Source organism: Suillus discolor (assembly GCF_016758755.1).
Source record: "Suillus discolor strain FC423 chromosome Unknown F5147scaffold_33, whole genome shotgun sequence".
NCBI classification, from domain to species: Eukaryota; Fungi; Basidiomycota; class Agaricomycetes; order Boletales; family Suillaceae; genus Suillus; species Suillus discolor.
Genome location: NW_024541280.1, coordinates 1780 through 17313, shown reverse-complemented (window position 1 = coordinate 17313; position 15534 = coordinate 1780). Strand labels below are relative to the sequence as shown.

The 15534-nt window shown below is 46.8% G+C and overlaps 5 protein-coding genes across 5 annotated transcripts; all 5 read left to right on the top strand.

Annotated features, from left to right (window-relative positions):
- Positions 1-205: 205 nt before the first annotated feature.
- Positions 206-1076, top strand: F5147DRAFT_578200 (kinase-like domain-containing protein; the record flags this gene model as incomplete). Its single annotated transcript, XM_041431431.1, has 4 exons — positions 206-422; positions 528-565; positions 615-836; positions 888-1076. 4 exons carry the CDS (start codon positions 206-208, stop codon positions 1074-1076), a joined length of 666 nt encoding a protein of 221 aa, XP_041291862.1.
- A 114-nt stretch (positions 1077-1190) lies between these two features.
- Positions 1191-3027, top strand: F5147DRAFT_216301 (uncharacterized protein). The gene is made up of 8 exons (XM_041428642.1): positions 1191-1268; positions 1327-1446; positions 1495-1698; positions 1758-1838; positions 1898-1945; positions 1994-2359; positions 2417-2488; positions 2539-3027. The coding sequence occupies exons 3-8, from the start codon at positions 1499-1501 to the stop codon at positions 2732-2734; spliced, it is 963 nt and encodes a 320-aa protein (XP_041291861.1). The 5' UTR covers positions 1191-1268; positions 1327-1446; positions 1495-1498; the 3' UTR covers positions 2735-3027.
- Positions 3028-4042: 1015 nt separating this feature from the next.
- Positions 4043-4830, top strand: F5147DRAFT_698641 (Rho family DH domain-containing guanine nucleotide exchange factor). The gene is made up of 4 exons (XM_041437569.1): positions 4043-4374; positions 4424-4487; positions 4547-4621; positions 4644-4830. Exons 1-4 carry the CDS (start codon positions 4172-4174, stop codon positions 4794-4796), a joined length of 495 nt encoding a protein of 164 aa, XP_041291860.1. The 5' UTR covers positions 4043-4171; the 3' UTR covers positions 4797-4830.
- Positions 4831-5359: 529 nt separating this feature from the next.
- Positions 5360-6605, top strand: F5147DRAFT_653523 (uncharacterized protein; the record flags this gene model as incomplete). The annotated part of the gene is made up of 10 exons (XM_041433790.1): positions 5360-5410; positions 5516-5554; positions 5607-5639; positions 5843-5881; positions 5955-5967; positions 5997-6053; positions 6105-6182; positions 6236-6290; positions 6335-6438; positions 6490-6605. 10 exons carry the CDS (start codon positions 5360-5362, stop codon positions 6603-6605), a joined length of 585 nt encoding a protein of 194 aa, XP_041291859.1.
- Positions 6606-10258: 3653 nt separating this feature from the next.
- On the top strand, positions 10259-15307 carry F5147DRAFT_653522 (uncharacterized protein; the record flags this gene model as incomplete). The annotated part of the gene is made up of 18 exons (XM_041433789.1): positions 10259-10309; positions 10373-10970; positions 11345-11688; positions 11743-11891; positions 11914-12271; positions 12337-12483; positions 12541-12864; positions 12905-12988; positions 13031-13285; positions 13583-13717; positions 13807-14173; positions 14242-14373; positions 14433-14486; positions 14544-14603; positions 14657-14878; positions 14943-14996; positions 15050-15100; positions 15189-15307. 18 exons carry the CDS (start codon positions 10259-10261, stop codon positions 15305-15307), a joined length of 3504 nt encoding a protein of 1167 aa, XP_041291858.1.
- Positions 15308-15534: the final 227 nt, after the last annotated feature.

Here is a 15534-nt window from a genome sequence, read left to right as displayed (position 1 = left end):
GTACTATCGAGACCAGCGAAGGCACAACAGAGGTCTGTCTGACCAAGTCACCAAGTCACCAATTTGCCCAAGCTTATCGGTCATCAATCAGGTCGCGGTGAAGGTGTTCAAGGTTGATCTTGGGAGAGCTATAGAGAAAAATGAAAAGGTCAGTTACCTAACTGAATTGTGATCATCCTTCCGAATTCCATGATATATGTAGGCAATGCGTCGGGAACTCCTGGTGTGGTTTAGACTGAAACACAGAACTATTGTGCCGCTACTTGGCACCGCCATGATCGAATCCCCATTTCCGGCTCTCGTTTCCAAATGGATGCCATCTGGGACATTATATGTTTACCTTGAGGAAGCTACAATACTTACAGCTTCCGCTAAAGTTGGATTGGCGAGTCCCCTGCTCATACCAATCATGATCAAAAATTGTTTACTGACTTTATGCAACTAGGCCAAGGGCGTTGCCGATGGCCTCCAATATCGTTCGTCGATTTCTATTAAGTCATTATTTTTGTTCTTGATGTTTACATAAGTGCACTCGGAGAACGTCGTTCACGGAGACCTTCATCCCGTATGTATGGTTGTCTCTGTGCGGATTTTTGACTGATTGTTAAGTTCAGGCAAATGTGCTTATAGATTGTTCAGGAAATCCGCGCCTGATAGATTTTGGTCTCGCAACAGTCGTAGGAGATGCAGAGTTGCAGTTGTCCATAACGACCGCGAGCCGCAGCTTGGATCCTCGATGGCGTGCGCCCGAAGTCATTGGAATCGATCCCGATCTTGACCCTGAACGACCGAATTTCATGAGTGACATCTATTCTTTCGGTGGTATCATGTTTTTTGTGCGATCTCATTATCTTTCATGAACTTCAACCTAAGCTTTCTCCTTTTAGGTGATCTCCGGGGAGAGGCCATGGAAAAAGAAGCAACCGCATCATATCTACGTTGAGCTGTCGAACAAAGCCAACCCTGCGCGTCCCGACAATATCCTAGACAATCATTGGGACTTGATTCAAAAATGTTGGTCTTGGAATCCGAAGGATCGCCCAAGGGTTATTGAAGTGTTTGAATGTATTTATTAGTTTTGGATTCACCCATTAGTCCGCCTCACTAAAACCCGCTAGCCATATGTATAACTGGACTTGAAATCGAAGAGTGGGTCTCTTCCATGATGTGCCTTCACCCATCGTCATACTTTATAGTGATAGCCTCAGCAAACAACCGAACCCGCATGGCCATCCGTCAACTTCTCAGGGACAATTGGAGCGAAGGAGGTATATACTGCCTTCATCTTCCCATTTGGTTGTTCATTTTCCCAATTTTCTTTGGAAGGAGCAGCTCATACACCTTGCCACCTCCCTCTCGCGGAAGAACATATGATCGAGATATCCGTCCTTTACCTTCTCAATACACAAAGGTGGATAACTCACCGGGACAGGATGTGGAGCTTAGGTATGGAAGTTCAGTACCATTTGGCGAAGTACTAATCGCTTTCAAAAGGTGCATGGAGACCTACCACGACAGTCGGCAACAGCGACCCGTCTCCTTATCGGTTTTCAATGCACCGACAGCAACGTACACTTGGGAACGGTATGAACCCGAATCCCAGATACCCTATCCACGGCCCCTCTACATCGGTCAAAATTTCATGCGGTCGTCATCGTCAAGCTCTATCTCTAGCTTGCGTGAATCTTCTCGCATGCCGTACGTTTTCAATCAGAAAAAATATGAAATAGGGTGTTAAAATGCAGTCGCTTTTGCAGCTCCCCGGCACTATCTGACTTCAGCATCCCCACCTCAAATTTGCCGCCCAAAATACGAAGAAGCTCATCATCAAGTGAACAGTGTGTGGTTTTTTTAATTCCCCGCGTCTCTTCTGCTGAAGACACCCTTATTTCATTAGCTCTCCTTACCGTGCATCCTCTGTTATGAAGATCATGGAGCCGCTGAGGTACATAATTTGGGGTTATTTGCAACCTCGCGCTTAACGCACCTGCAGACATGTAAACATTGAAGTTGATCGTAGCTGGCCTCCTGTGTCCTCCAGGCCTTACCAGCGAACGCCTACTCCTCCTGAAATGATCAGTAGCCCATCATTGCACAGATCTCAATCGGATCGTCACCGCAAACGCAAGGACAGTCCTAGCGCTGGTGAATCCAGTGATCAATCACACGTTAGAACCCGCCCAACAATACCACCGAAGGCAGAATCAGAGGAGTGGGAGAAGTACGCCTGTTTTACTCTGGATGGTACGACACGGAAATGGTTGTGCACCTGGTCGACAGAGTCAGGCGGACAATGTAAATACATGTCTAAGAAGCAGCTAGTCAAACGTCACATTGAAACGACTCATTTGTGTTATAAGTAAGCAACACGGTCATTCACGAGCTTCCTTCGCTAGCTAATCTCGCCCATTTCAAGGCCATTCGTATGCGGTGTCTGCGGCAAAGGTTTCCCCCAGAAAACTTCACTTGATACTCACATGCACGGACAGTAAGTGGCATTTTATCAATGCCCGGTCCTCAACTCACTCAACTCATCAGCACTGGATCTACGCCGCACGCATGCCGGTATAATTGTGGGATGTGGTTCAAGGATCCTGCACGTAGACACAGACACATGGTCGACGAGCATCAATATGTTCCAACACAGTCTAAGAAGAAACACGGGAGCGGACAGCCTCGAGACAATTTGGACTTTGAATCTGTGCAACGATGGGATGTTGCCAGTAACCCTTAGCACCTCGCCCCTTGGACAAGAAGACTACCTATCCGAGTTGTTAGCTATGGTCCCTTTGAGTTGAAACGGTTAGCACTGACAGAAGAGCTTGTTGACAGTTGTTGACAGTCGGACGCATGCTACAACGTCTTGGAGGATTAATCTCCGAGCTTCTTTTCCGTTGTTTCTCTTGGCACCTTCCTCACCATATGATAGCCCTCCGGTGTTGTCGTCACTGGTATCTCTATGCCATATATATTACCCTGTTCATAGGACAGTACTAATGCACAATGAGCTTATATCTCTTCTGAACATGGCAAGCAGTGGGCACAGCCTCAGCGCTAGTTAGATGGGGTGACGCTTGCAGGGGTGCACCCGCCCTACCAAATAAATATAGTCTACCATGACATTAATAAGTTCATCGGTTCAGTGATGTACGAGGCAGATATCCTCATGATCTACCAACTACAGATATTGACACTTGAAGGTTCGGCCATTTCCACGCCTTCTTCATGTCCTAACTGTATGCGTTCCGCCCAGATCTTCTATCCAAACTTGCTCCACACAGATCAATTGTCTCACCGGTGGCCAGTTTTTTGCTGTGCTCAGGCTTGTCCTTCGCGCTGTGTCAGGTAAACGCGTTGATAGAACTCTCGCGTTTGTCCAAGGTATGCATTACCTCCTCACCCTTCAGCCAGTACTGACCGGAATGTCTTGCAGCCCACCCAATCCCAGAAGTTCTTGAACGCTCAAGATCAACATCTCCCTCCAAGCGTCAAGTCCACGCTCCGCCTCTTCATCCAGACCGACCCAAACAACATGCCACATCTTCAAACTCTTCCTCTCCAGACATAAATCCCTTTCGTTAATCACTCGAGTCTGGTACACAGCACTCTGTTCCCGGTCAATCTGACTCCCCTCCCGTTATACCCTCCCGTCTACCACAGAAGATCAGCCATAATCCGTTCTTGATGCGCAACAAAGCAAATGGGACAGACCCTCCTCAGAAATCGCCCGAAAGGCCAAAGGATGGTAAAATCCCACCGTTTCCTCCTCGAAAACCAGCACCCTTGGTTGCCCAAGCATGGTCAGAACATGAAGCGCGTTGAAGAACAGCTGGATCGTGAGCGTGTTCTACAGGTGCCAAAGACGACGTCATCCGGTTCCTCCATGAGCAGCAGGACGCGCAGCCTAAGTCCCACAAAGCGGTTCCACAAAGGACTCGGAAGTTGTTCCTCTGGGTCTGAAGACACATGCCCTGTACCTCCGCTCCCCCGTCGACGAACACCCAGCTCTCCAACATCAACGTCCAGTTCTCTACCGTCCATCGACCAAGTGGCGAGTGCAAGCTTAAACACCCAGTTCTCACAGCCGCCCACCCTTTTCCGCCCACCACTTCCCACCAGAGAATCAGCCCTTCCAGGAAACGCCCTCTCAATTACAACAACAGAGGCGATCATGAAAGAGACAACTGAAGGCAACCCAGACGCATACTACCATGCAGAAGCCATTGAAGCCATCAGGAATCTTCAGAATGTTGCACAGCTCCAGACGTTCCAGACTGCGATGGGCAAAGGTCCGACTGGGAAATGGGAGTGGCACGATATCGTAGCCAAGGACGTTCCAGAGAGCCTCAGCAAGGCTGAGGCTAAGCGCCAGTCGTACATTTGTCCTTTTTTGAGTTGTTATGAAATGCTCAACGTTGTGCAGCATCATATTTGAACTTATCAAAGGTGAGATGGCGTACGTCAGGGACCTAGAAAATATCGACTTGGTGTGTTGTCCTTTGCAAGTACTCGATCTGAACATCATAGCTCATTCTTGCCACCACAGATCTACGTCCAGGCCCTGCGAAAAAGTGATCCTCCAGTCATTGGTCGTGAGAGACTGAACGGTTTTATCACCGACGTCTTCTACAAATTTTGCTGAGCTCCACTCGCATCATCGGAAGCTCCTGGACCAACTGCATGAAATACAGCGTGATGAGCATCCGTTGATTAACAGTATTACAGCACCTATGTTTGACGCTGCTTTGAACTTCAGGGATGCATACATGGAGTACATCCCCAACTTATCTATATGAGTTGAAACATTATGGGGGCATATAGTTTTTTCCTTCACCTCCTCACTACAAGATCAGGGCCCCACTCCCCCGCGCGCCTTCGCATTCATAATCCCACGCTCCCTGCTCCCGTCCAGAAACCATCTTCTATTCTAGTTGTATGAAACATCACTTCTAGGCGCTCTACATATACCTGGATTTTTTTTTGGTCAGGTGAGCATGCCGTTGGTTGTTATGAACTTTCTGCTTATTAGTAACATATTACGTGGAATGATAGGAAATCGACCCACAGGATTTGAGATTTACGGTGTCATTCGCGAGGTGCTGAGGCCCTGAGTACTTATAAGGTCCGTGACACGTTTGATACTCTGCGTTCTATCGTGCTGAGGTGCCTTGAAGCAGTCAAATATGTTTGACTGGTCGGCCCTTGATTGGCATGTTACTGTATCATGGTGCTGTTGCTAAAGGCAGGCCTGATGAGTCAACTAGTCACGCTTGACCCTGATTGGAATTGTTATATATTCTGCCTACCAGGCACGGCGCCGTGCTCGATACTGATGCCTTCGTTCGACTCTCTCTTAAACATGGAATCACATACCTTCATTCATCTCTCAACCATCCTCCAGTCCCAGGATGTAAGTGACTGATATTTATTGACATCTTCGTTTCACTCATCTATAATCTTGGCACTGGCAGTATTTTTTCGGTGCTGTCATTTCGACCATAATAATATCTCATAGCTAACAGGGTTCGCGCTAGCATCACTAGTGGCCTCTTGGGTGGGTGCTCTTGCCGTTCGTTCAGTCGTCATTCATAAACATTTCGTCACAGGTCTACGATTGTTTCCTAACCTTGGACCAGGAGGTGATTTCATCTTTGCGAGATATGATAGCATGTCTATCGACAGGCTGATTGTTGTGTATAGGTATCTTTGATTCATCGGCCACCGTGGAGCAAAGGAAGTATTCTTTATATCATGGCGAGATACATGCCAGCCTTGATGCTCTCTGTATACTTATGCAGTGAGTCCAGATCGCATGCTCCATCATCAACATGTAGCTAATTAGGATACTGAAGCGAACTATTTCCCGAATGAAAAATTTGTGGTGAGTATTAGTCGGAAACAATGTCACCTGCGATCCTGAGGATTCGCCGATGTAGACTTGTAAAATTCTACAGTCAGCGTGGTATTGTAAGTATTGTAACAATGGAATTTTCCAGTCCCGCTTCAAGTTCGTCCCCCAGGTACTGTTGCATTGTGCATGGCTGGTGCAGAAGGTATTACAATGTTTATAGTGTACTCACGCAGAATACTGACAGGATCTCCAGGTATCTTCATCCTTCGTACCTATGCATTATGGGGGACAAAAGAAATCCATTCTGGGCCTTATGTTAACAACGGTACTGGTGCGCATACAGTTGCGTTCCCACATTATGTACTCTGACATACTTCACTTCAGTGCCTGGGGATCTTGAACGTGGTAATAACACTGAAGTTTTGGAACCAGTCGAAATGTGAGTGTCTTGAAGAAGAGCCGCATGTAAATCGCTCAGTGTAGGTCGATGACAGTCCAACTATCAGACATAGGTGGCGGTTGCTACTCATTATACCACGACACGAAGGCTGCATATAATTGGTCACTTATGGCAGCATTCGAGCTTGGTGAGATCACGAAGCCATAAATGTAGTCGAGTGCTCACTCTGTTGCCACAGAGGTCATGGTACTCACCATTATTCGTGTATATTGGGCATACCGCGAACGAAGGTATCTGCTGCTCGATATCCTTGTACAACACAACATTTTTTACTTCGGAATTGGGCTAAGCTAGTAGTACCCTATTATTTTACCATCTCGCGGTATCGCCAATGCCCGCACCTCCCCGCTATGGCCTTCCATCTTCTTCAACACAACACCTGTCTCCAAGTCCTAAAGACGAAGTGTCTTGTCGTCCGAGCCAGTAATCATTCGTCGTTTGTCGGGGAACACTGCGACGGCGGTTATGCCCCTCTCATGATCTTCAAAAGTTTGAATGGGTGTGGTGCTTGGAATGAGCTGTGACATTTTACTGGAGGTTGATGGTGTTGAGTACGGCCGAGGGATTGTGGGTGTCTTTCTCTAAGCCGCAGAGGTGTGCGTATTGTACGTTTTTATGTTACTTCACCGCGCTAATCTTCCTTGTTTCCATAGACGCCCGAGACACGAGGCAGTTCGCCATTACCGGTTCAACAAAAATGCTCCCAACCTGTCATAACTGACTGCACTGCCTACATGCGTCCGACATTTGTCTTCACAGTTTCAAGCCCTACCGAGACATCAAGCGAGCATCACACCTCCAACAAACTTTCAAGCTCGAGTCTTACGTCTCATGACCGCTTACGGCTCGCTGTAGACTAGTAAGTATTTGCGTGTCTATGGTGCATCTTGATTGTTTATCCTCGTCAGGAAGGGGACGTTTCCAGTACTGTGTACCAAGAACATTGAGCTTGCTTTCGCCTGCAATGAATTCGAGCCTGAGAACGACCATCATGCGCATCATAAATAAATAAAATACAAGAACATTGTAGCGAATGATTTGTGAAGCGCACAGTAGTCTCGATCCTAGCATTCCGATCAGCATCTACCCGTGTATAGGAAGTCAGTCAGAGTCGGATGACGAGCGCTGAGCTTGAAGATGCAAAGAACTTGGAGGGTGCTGCTTACAAGTTCAACACAGATTGGAATCGGACGAAGAAACTGTCAACACAGATTTGTTTGATGAAGACGAGGAATCGGACAAAGAAACTGACGTACATCTATCTAGTACTTTCGCTGAGCGCTGCTAGCGTAGCTCGCAATTCAGTAATTTCTGTTTGCATTCGAATATGTTCAGCCTCGGCTCGGACCCGTTCAGCCTCTCGTTCTGCCTGAACTCGGACTCGTTCTGCCTCAAATCGGACTCGCTCTGCCTCCAATTCTGCCTTGATTTGGTCTTGCCCTGCGAGACCTTGTGCGAGACCTTCAGCTCGCAGCTGAAAAAAAAACAACGACATATCATCATCAGGAGAGGTCATGACAGAATAGTTACTACTACCTGTTGCTTATTAGCTTCATCAGCTTTTCTCTTCAGTTCCTCTTCATTCTCTATATCTCTCCATCTCACATCATAATCTCTGCACACAACCTCCACACTTATATGGTCAAAACAGAAATAGGTTTCAAAGTTTGAAATTTTTTTCTCTTCTTGGGCTGGTACATATTTTAGAGGGATGCCCAAGGATTAATATGAGCCCGGAATAAAAGAAATCGGCGGTTGGGATCTGTAGATAATGTCAAAATACTGAGTTTTTCATCCCACCAGCCAAGGTCAACAATGCTGACCTCCAGAGACCCTGGGACCATCACCAATCGATTTCTATGCTTTAAAAACACTGGGACAACCATTTTCAGTATCGGTTTTGAGTGAAATGTGAGTGTTGTAAAATATATGGGGTAGGAGGGGGGGGGGAGGACCTTCTGTATCTCAACAACCTGATTTTTCCTGACATATTGGGCTTCACCATCTTGTTCAGGGACATCAAGAGCACCCCGGAAAAATACTCCTAGAGCACAAGCAAGTCATGGGAAGCCTAGAAAAATCGATCTTTGAGGGGGGTACCATGAAAACTCGCATATCTTAATCAGGATGGGCCCAAAACACTCTGGGACCATTTCCAATCGTTTTATATGCTCTTAAAACAGTAGGAACACTTATTTATATACCGGTATTTATATAATACCAAGATATATGAGTTAGGAGGGGGGAGGGGGACCCTACATATCTCAATAACCTGATTTTTTCTGACAAATCTGGCTTTACCATCGTGTTCAGAAGCATCAAGAACCCCCAGGAAGGATACTTTTGAAGTGCTGACAAGTCATGTGAAGCCTAGAAAAATCGATCTTTGAGGGGGGGTACCAGGCAAACTCACACATCACATTCCATATTGGTTCAGAACACTCTGAATCCATCTATAATCTATTTGTATCATCATTAAACACTAGGAACATCCCTTAGCACATCTGTATTGACATAAAATCATGCTTCTTGGTGGAGTAGGTGGGGGGAGGGGGTACCATGACTCTGAAACATGATTTTTTCGGACGAAATAAGCATTGCCATCAGATTCAGATTGGTCAATAACCTCTGAATCGAGTTCTATTCGAAGCCAGGCAAGTCAAATGGAGGCTGAAAAAATCAATCATTGGGTGAGGCAGCATGACAGGGGTGACACTGCTTACATAAGCGAAAGCAGTGGACTTGAGCACGCTTAGAACAAGACTTGATAGATCAAATATTATATAGGATATTTGTAAATGGGTTCGGTTAAATATATGGTTATGTTAGCCCCCTGGCCCTGAAAAACAAAAAAGGCAAGCCTGTCAAATTGATTTTGGCAATGTATCATTAAGAAATGCAGCATATATATCATATATCAAGTGTAAAGATAACCATTTCATATATCACACAAACTGACCACTATAACCACCCAATATATCATTGATAGACATGTAAGTAACCTACTGTATCCCTCCTATGGGGTAAACATATGAACAATATTATATATATATGATTATATACTTTGACATCCGCGTTCGCAACAGTTTCAATGGCGTACTGACTTAAGTAAATCAAATGAATCACACCAATGCACGTACAATGAGATGCAATCATATATGTATTGTAAACCTCCGCAGATGGAACAGTGCCAAGTGCGGAAGTTTACGATACTTAGTTTATACAACCTATATACTATAGAGTAATAACCTCCGCAGATGGAACAGTGCCAAGTGCGGAAGTTTACGATACTTAGTTTATACAACCTATATACAATATATAATGACAATGACATTTATATTTTAGTACATTATATACCATCAAGTTATGGCTTCCGCAGATGGAACAGTGCCGAGTGCGGAAGTTTACTATCAGTAGTCTATACAATGTATATAAAATAGATATAATGATGTAATTGTAATTGTCATCTATATCTTTATATCTATTTTATATACATTGTATAGACTACTGATAGTAAACTTCCGCACTCGGCACTGTTCCATCTGCGGAAGCCATAACTTGATGGTATATAATGTACCAAAATATAAATGTACATCGTCATTATATATTGTATTTTATATAGGTTGTATAAACCAAGTATCGTAAACTTCCGCACTTGGCACTGTTCCATCTGCGGAGGTTATTACTCTATAGTACATACTTAGCATATATACATAAAGATATAATATTGTCAATACTCTATCGACTACGTGTATACTAATTTGAACATCACGTGACCATACCACGTGATGCTCGCGGACCTCAAGAGAACATGAGGCAGAGGCACAGGGCGGAGGGCGGAGGGTACAGGGTAAATAGAAATTCTGGGAGTCGGATAGCGAAAATTTTTAACTGTTAGTTACTTACCTTCGTGTTGCCCCTACATTGTGACCATTTTGTCGATCTAAATGCCTCCCAGGAAAACGAAAGGTGGAGGAAAGAAAGCAGCGTCAGGAGGAGTGAGTATCTGACGTTGAAAAGTGAAAAGACAGACTCACGAAGGAGATACTAACGCGCATCAGGACGAAGGTGGATCGCACCTGCACCTGGATCAAAGGCCGATAGAACCTACTGGTCAGAAGAAAGACATCGGGAAAGAGACGCAGAAATTGGACGCACAGGTTGCGAAATGCAAAGCTGGCGTTGCATGGGTGAATTTGCTGGATATCGCAGACACCCTGAAATTCGGGGTGTACAACGATCGACCTGAAAAAGACGAGGAAACGAACAAATTAGTTACGTCCTTCAAGACGTTGGGTATCACACCGATGAAAGACACGGCAGCAATCCCAATCATCGTGGATATGAAACGCGTAGAGAACAAGGACTCACTGTTGAAGAATTTCGACGAACCGGAGAAGGTTAGCGAACTGAAGATGAAGGACAAGAATCATATCGTTGTCGCGTCGGGCCAGCATCGTCTTTCGGCACTCAAGCGATACACGCAGTCCTTGCGCGACGAAGTCGAAATGTTCGACAAGAAGCGAAACAAGATCATGGGCATGTCGAAACTAACGCCAGAAAACGTTCAGCAGCACAACGAGTACCGGGCACAACAATGCGACATACTTGATATCCTCCACAACATCGGCCAGTGGGGGGTGATCGTGTACGATCAAGGTGAGCACTGATCTGATGTTCCACGAGTTCCAACGGTGTGCGTAAGCGAACGTGTATCGAACGTCAGCGGGACATATGTTGTCAACGCAATGCACTGACCGTGACGTATGTCCGCGCATGGAACTGTTCCATGCGCGGGTCATGGGCAGTTGGTTGTATCCTTGATATACGATCGATCGTATTCTGGGAAATGGATGTAGATCAGATACGACATCAAGTGTCGAATATAAGACAAGTACCGTGATCACGTCCGCGCATGCCACCGTTCTGAGCGCGGACCATACCTGAACAACCTGTTTCACCCGCCGTTGGAACCGTTCCTACGGCGACGTTATCAGAATGATGATACTTAATATTGACGAACTTGTTGACAGGCAAATTGCTTGCGGATGGGGATGAGTTGGCCAACCATCTGAGTAGGAATAGTACCTTGCACGAATACAAGGAGACGGATGAGGAGTCGCTCGTCAGGGCGTTGAAAAAGATCAAGGTCGTGTACGACACATCGCCTGAGAACAAACGCGATACCCTGGCGACAAACATGCTTAGTGAGATTCGCGCCACGGCAGACAAAAACTCACGTCTGCAGAAGGTCCTGCATCACGACAGACTGTGTATGTTTCTCGCTACGCGACTCCTGACATTGGGACGGCACGTCAGACATCGACAGGAGTTTTCGGTGACATGGCTATCAAAGTCCATCGATGTTTGCATTGGAGTAAGTTCAATTTTCAATGTCGAGAATGTTAGCATTACTTACATTCGTGCGAAGATATATATGTCCTGGTGTGAAATCCGCCTGGGCACTTTGAGGAAATTAGGCTCGGAAGATGAATTTGCGAGTTACGAGACCGTGATGAAGCTGCTTGACAAAGCCGAAGGAGGAAACGAGGAGGCTAAGAAACAAACGAAGGCAGTTACGTGAGTCCATGAAGAAAGGCAGCAATGGCTGCGACATGGCCATATGGGCCCAAGTCCTCGAGGCCATGGACAAACACGCGAACGACGCGTTTAGCGAAATAAAGGACCAGATTGGAGAGATGTCGCCGAAGTACATCATGCATTTAAGTTCCTATCGGTCCAAAGTCATCAAAACGCTGCGGGACACGTGGCATCTAACGTCCAACGCCAATATCAAGAATAATCAAATTTTAACGCACCTTGACAGCATCGTCGCACGCGTTGCGCTTCACCTCACGCCTCAAGAAGGCAAAACAGAAGCTCCAGAGCCGTTGCTGGGAGGCTTCATGATGACATACGCTTGGGCGTCGTTCACGAAGATAGAGGAAGGTATCGGAGAGGTAAGCTTCCCTGTGTTCAGGACGTGCGAAGCGACTCGCTCACCTACACATAAATTCATTCGAAGGTCTGTCGATGGTTCGAGGCGCTCATCGACTATTATCGTCCGTTGCACCCCAAGACCCACACGATGGACGATTGGTCGAGCGTGATGTTAGCGAACATCGCGAAAGATCCGCGATTCGCTGACCACGGACATAACAACCCCAGAGAGGTCAGCACCTACATCGTTGGCATGTGTATTCGAAGACGTTGATGTTAGCTCCTGCAGGTCACCAAAATTATTTGGACTCACAGACGTACCTTGATGATGCGGTTGAACAACTGTATCGTGAACGACAAGCACAAGCTTCCGCCAAGACCGAAAGAGAAGAAAGAAGTCGAGGCCGAATACTTCAAGTTACCTGAGGCTGAGACCCTCGCGAGTGAGGCACTCGGCAAATTTCTTGTCTCGAAAAGGACGAAGAACGGTCCCAAAAACCGTAACTTGGCTATGGAAGCCCACGTCATTGCAGGCATGATGGCCCTGCACACGACCGGTTGGGATTGGCTGAGCCCGGCGCTCAAAAACGGTCCCAGAGACATCGAGCCCTGCGTAAAGGCAATTGCCGTCGAACTGCATGTACATATCGAAGTACCGTCCGAAGCTCTTGCGTGACAAGTATGTCGGGGCGCTTCGTCGGCTGATCGAGCAGGCACTGTCTTCTCGCCTTGAAAAGGTACAAATATTAGGTGAGGCGGGACAGTTGAAACACGTACAGGAATGGGTTTGGTGGGATGGACTAAAGCTTGGCGAGTCCCAGCTGGACCCCAAGGAAGTCCTCAAGACCATCGAAGGCAAGGCCGTCGTCGAGCAGCAACAGACGCGTGACCGTCTTCTTCTTGAGGACAAAGACCGTGATGCTCTCAACAAATTCGTGAGTCATGTGATGAGCATGTCGTGCGTTCGCTCCGGTACCAGCCCACACTCGCTGCTGTCCGCTGATGTCGCACGTCCCTTGGTAGAAGTCATTAAAGTAAGTCTTCGTCCGCCGTGGCCACGGGTCTATGTGCGGCTCATGTGTATGTGTGTTCTGTTTTGTTCCATGTAACCTCTACACTTGAAGGTACTTGGAATAAAACGGGGCACGTATATACATTGCCGCGGATGACACTGTTCTATCCGCGGCGCATGCGTATGTGTCTTCCATTTTATACCATGTAACCTCTACACCAGAGAGTACTTGGCATAAAACAGGGCACATATCTACATGGCCGCGGATGCCACTGTTGTATCTGCGGAGAATGATTGAGCTGATTGTTTCATTACACAGGGAATAGAGCTCAATTGTGCAAGACTTCGTTACCGTATTCTCAACAATGACCCTACCAAGCCTTTCGAAGTAGATGTACACAAAGTTGCCCTTGGTATCGACATACCAGAGTCGTACGAAGACCCATTCACCATGGTACGTCGTGTCATCTTTTCATATGTCTCATAAAACACATCCGATATATTCATCCCTCTAACTTTATTCTCACACACATTATATTGCAGGCATCGGCAGATGGCGAAGAAGACGAACCATTGGAGAAGGAGCCTGCTCCGAAGAAGAAGAATAAGAAAGGGAAGAGTCGAGCAGTTGACGTCGAGGGTCCTCCTGTCCCGGAGCAAGACAAAGAGCCAACAAATGCACCTGCACGCTCTGAGTCTCCTCCCGTTCATCACGTCGACGATCCTCCTGTTGACACGCAGACCCCCGTTCCTCAGTCCAAGACACTCAAGACTTCGGCTGGTAAGCCCAAACCTCGTCCCGTCCCTCGCAAACAACGTCAACCATCCCCGCATGCCTTGGACGACAATATCGAAATCATCGACGATTCACTCAACTCTGTGGGTCGCGATGTTCAAACTAATGATGATGGTACGTTTGTCTCTCATTATTTCATCGTCGCACATTCACCAATATTTTATCGATGAAATCACACACAGAATCGGTCACTCCACGTCCACCCGTGCTCACTCTCACCGAACAGACTTCGTCTTCGGATGGACCTTCTGGTAACACTGAGACTGACCAAGCTCCCGCACATGCCACCGTCTTACCCACGGCTGGTTCAATAGGTATGTCCCTCTTTTGCTATTGATATGTACATCAGTTTCGTTTTCTGATGATCGTATAGTTGCTCCCGAGGCTTCCGCACACGGAACAGTTGCATCCGCGGACAATGCACCAGGTATTTGTCTTATATTCGTTTTCTAAACACTTGGCTGATATGGTGTGTTTCAACTAGTTCCTCCTCCGTCTTCCGCCGTGGCAACGGTTCCATCGGAGGAAACCAACAAAGATCCTGGTGTGTTTCGTGTATATTCTCCTCCGTTTGTTTGTATCTCATTTTATTGCTAGCTGGCATTCTCACTGGTACCGTCCCATCCCTCACTCCATCCCCGTCTGGTCTTCCCCATGGCTTTGGGACGGATGATACCAGTTGGTATGATCCAAACGCCGGAGAAGACGACGGAGACCACGACATGCAAGATCGTTCCAGCAGCAGCGAGGACGAAAATGGAGACGAAGATTCGCGTAGCACTAGTCGCGTGTCAGATTTTGACGACCCTCGTGATGCAAGTAAGTCCGCCGTTGCATCTGTTCCCACCGCGGCGACTCAGTCTATCTCATCTTCATCTTGCAGCGTACGTCCCAACTCAGCCGTTGACTCAAAAGTCCTTGCCCCCTCGTACCAAGGGTGCGTGTCCGTCTCCTCGTTGATTGGTGCTGGTGATAACCTAACCCACTTAGAACCTCGCGGTGTCGTTGCTGCTCCTACTAAACGTTCTCGTGCTGCAACTGGTCAGTCTGTGTCTTGACTTTGTCTTTTATATGATTCGCTCATAGCCTTCCAACCCTTCAACATCAATCAATCAAATCAATCGATCAGGCGCTTCTTCTTCATCTTCCATGCATGGACGTGGCAGACAGCAGAAGAAGAAGTCCAAAGTCACCGTCGAAGATGATGAGGATGATGAGGAGGAAGGAACTGTCATCCCGGGCGTTTAGTATTCCGTTTTTTCATGCTTTTCTTTCATTTCGCACTTTGTACTAAATAGCCTTTCCTTACGGTTCTTGTTTCTTGTTTCTTGTTTCTTGTTTCTTGTTTCTTGTTTCTTGTTTCTTGTTTCTTGTTTCTTGTCTTGTCTGTGTGCTGTTCTTCTCGTTGTCTCTTGCTTTTTACGTTGCTTCCTGTACGTTCGTCCGCCTTGCTGTCCGGTCGTCATGTTTTCGAA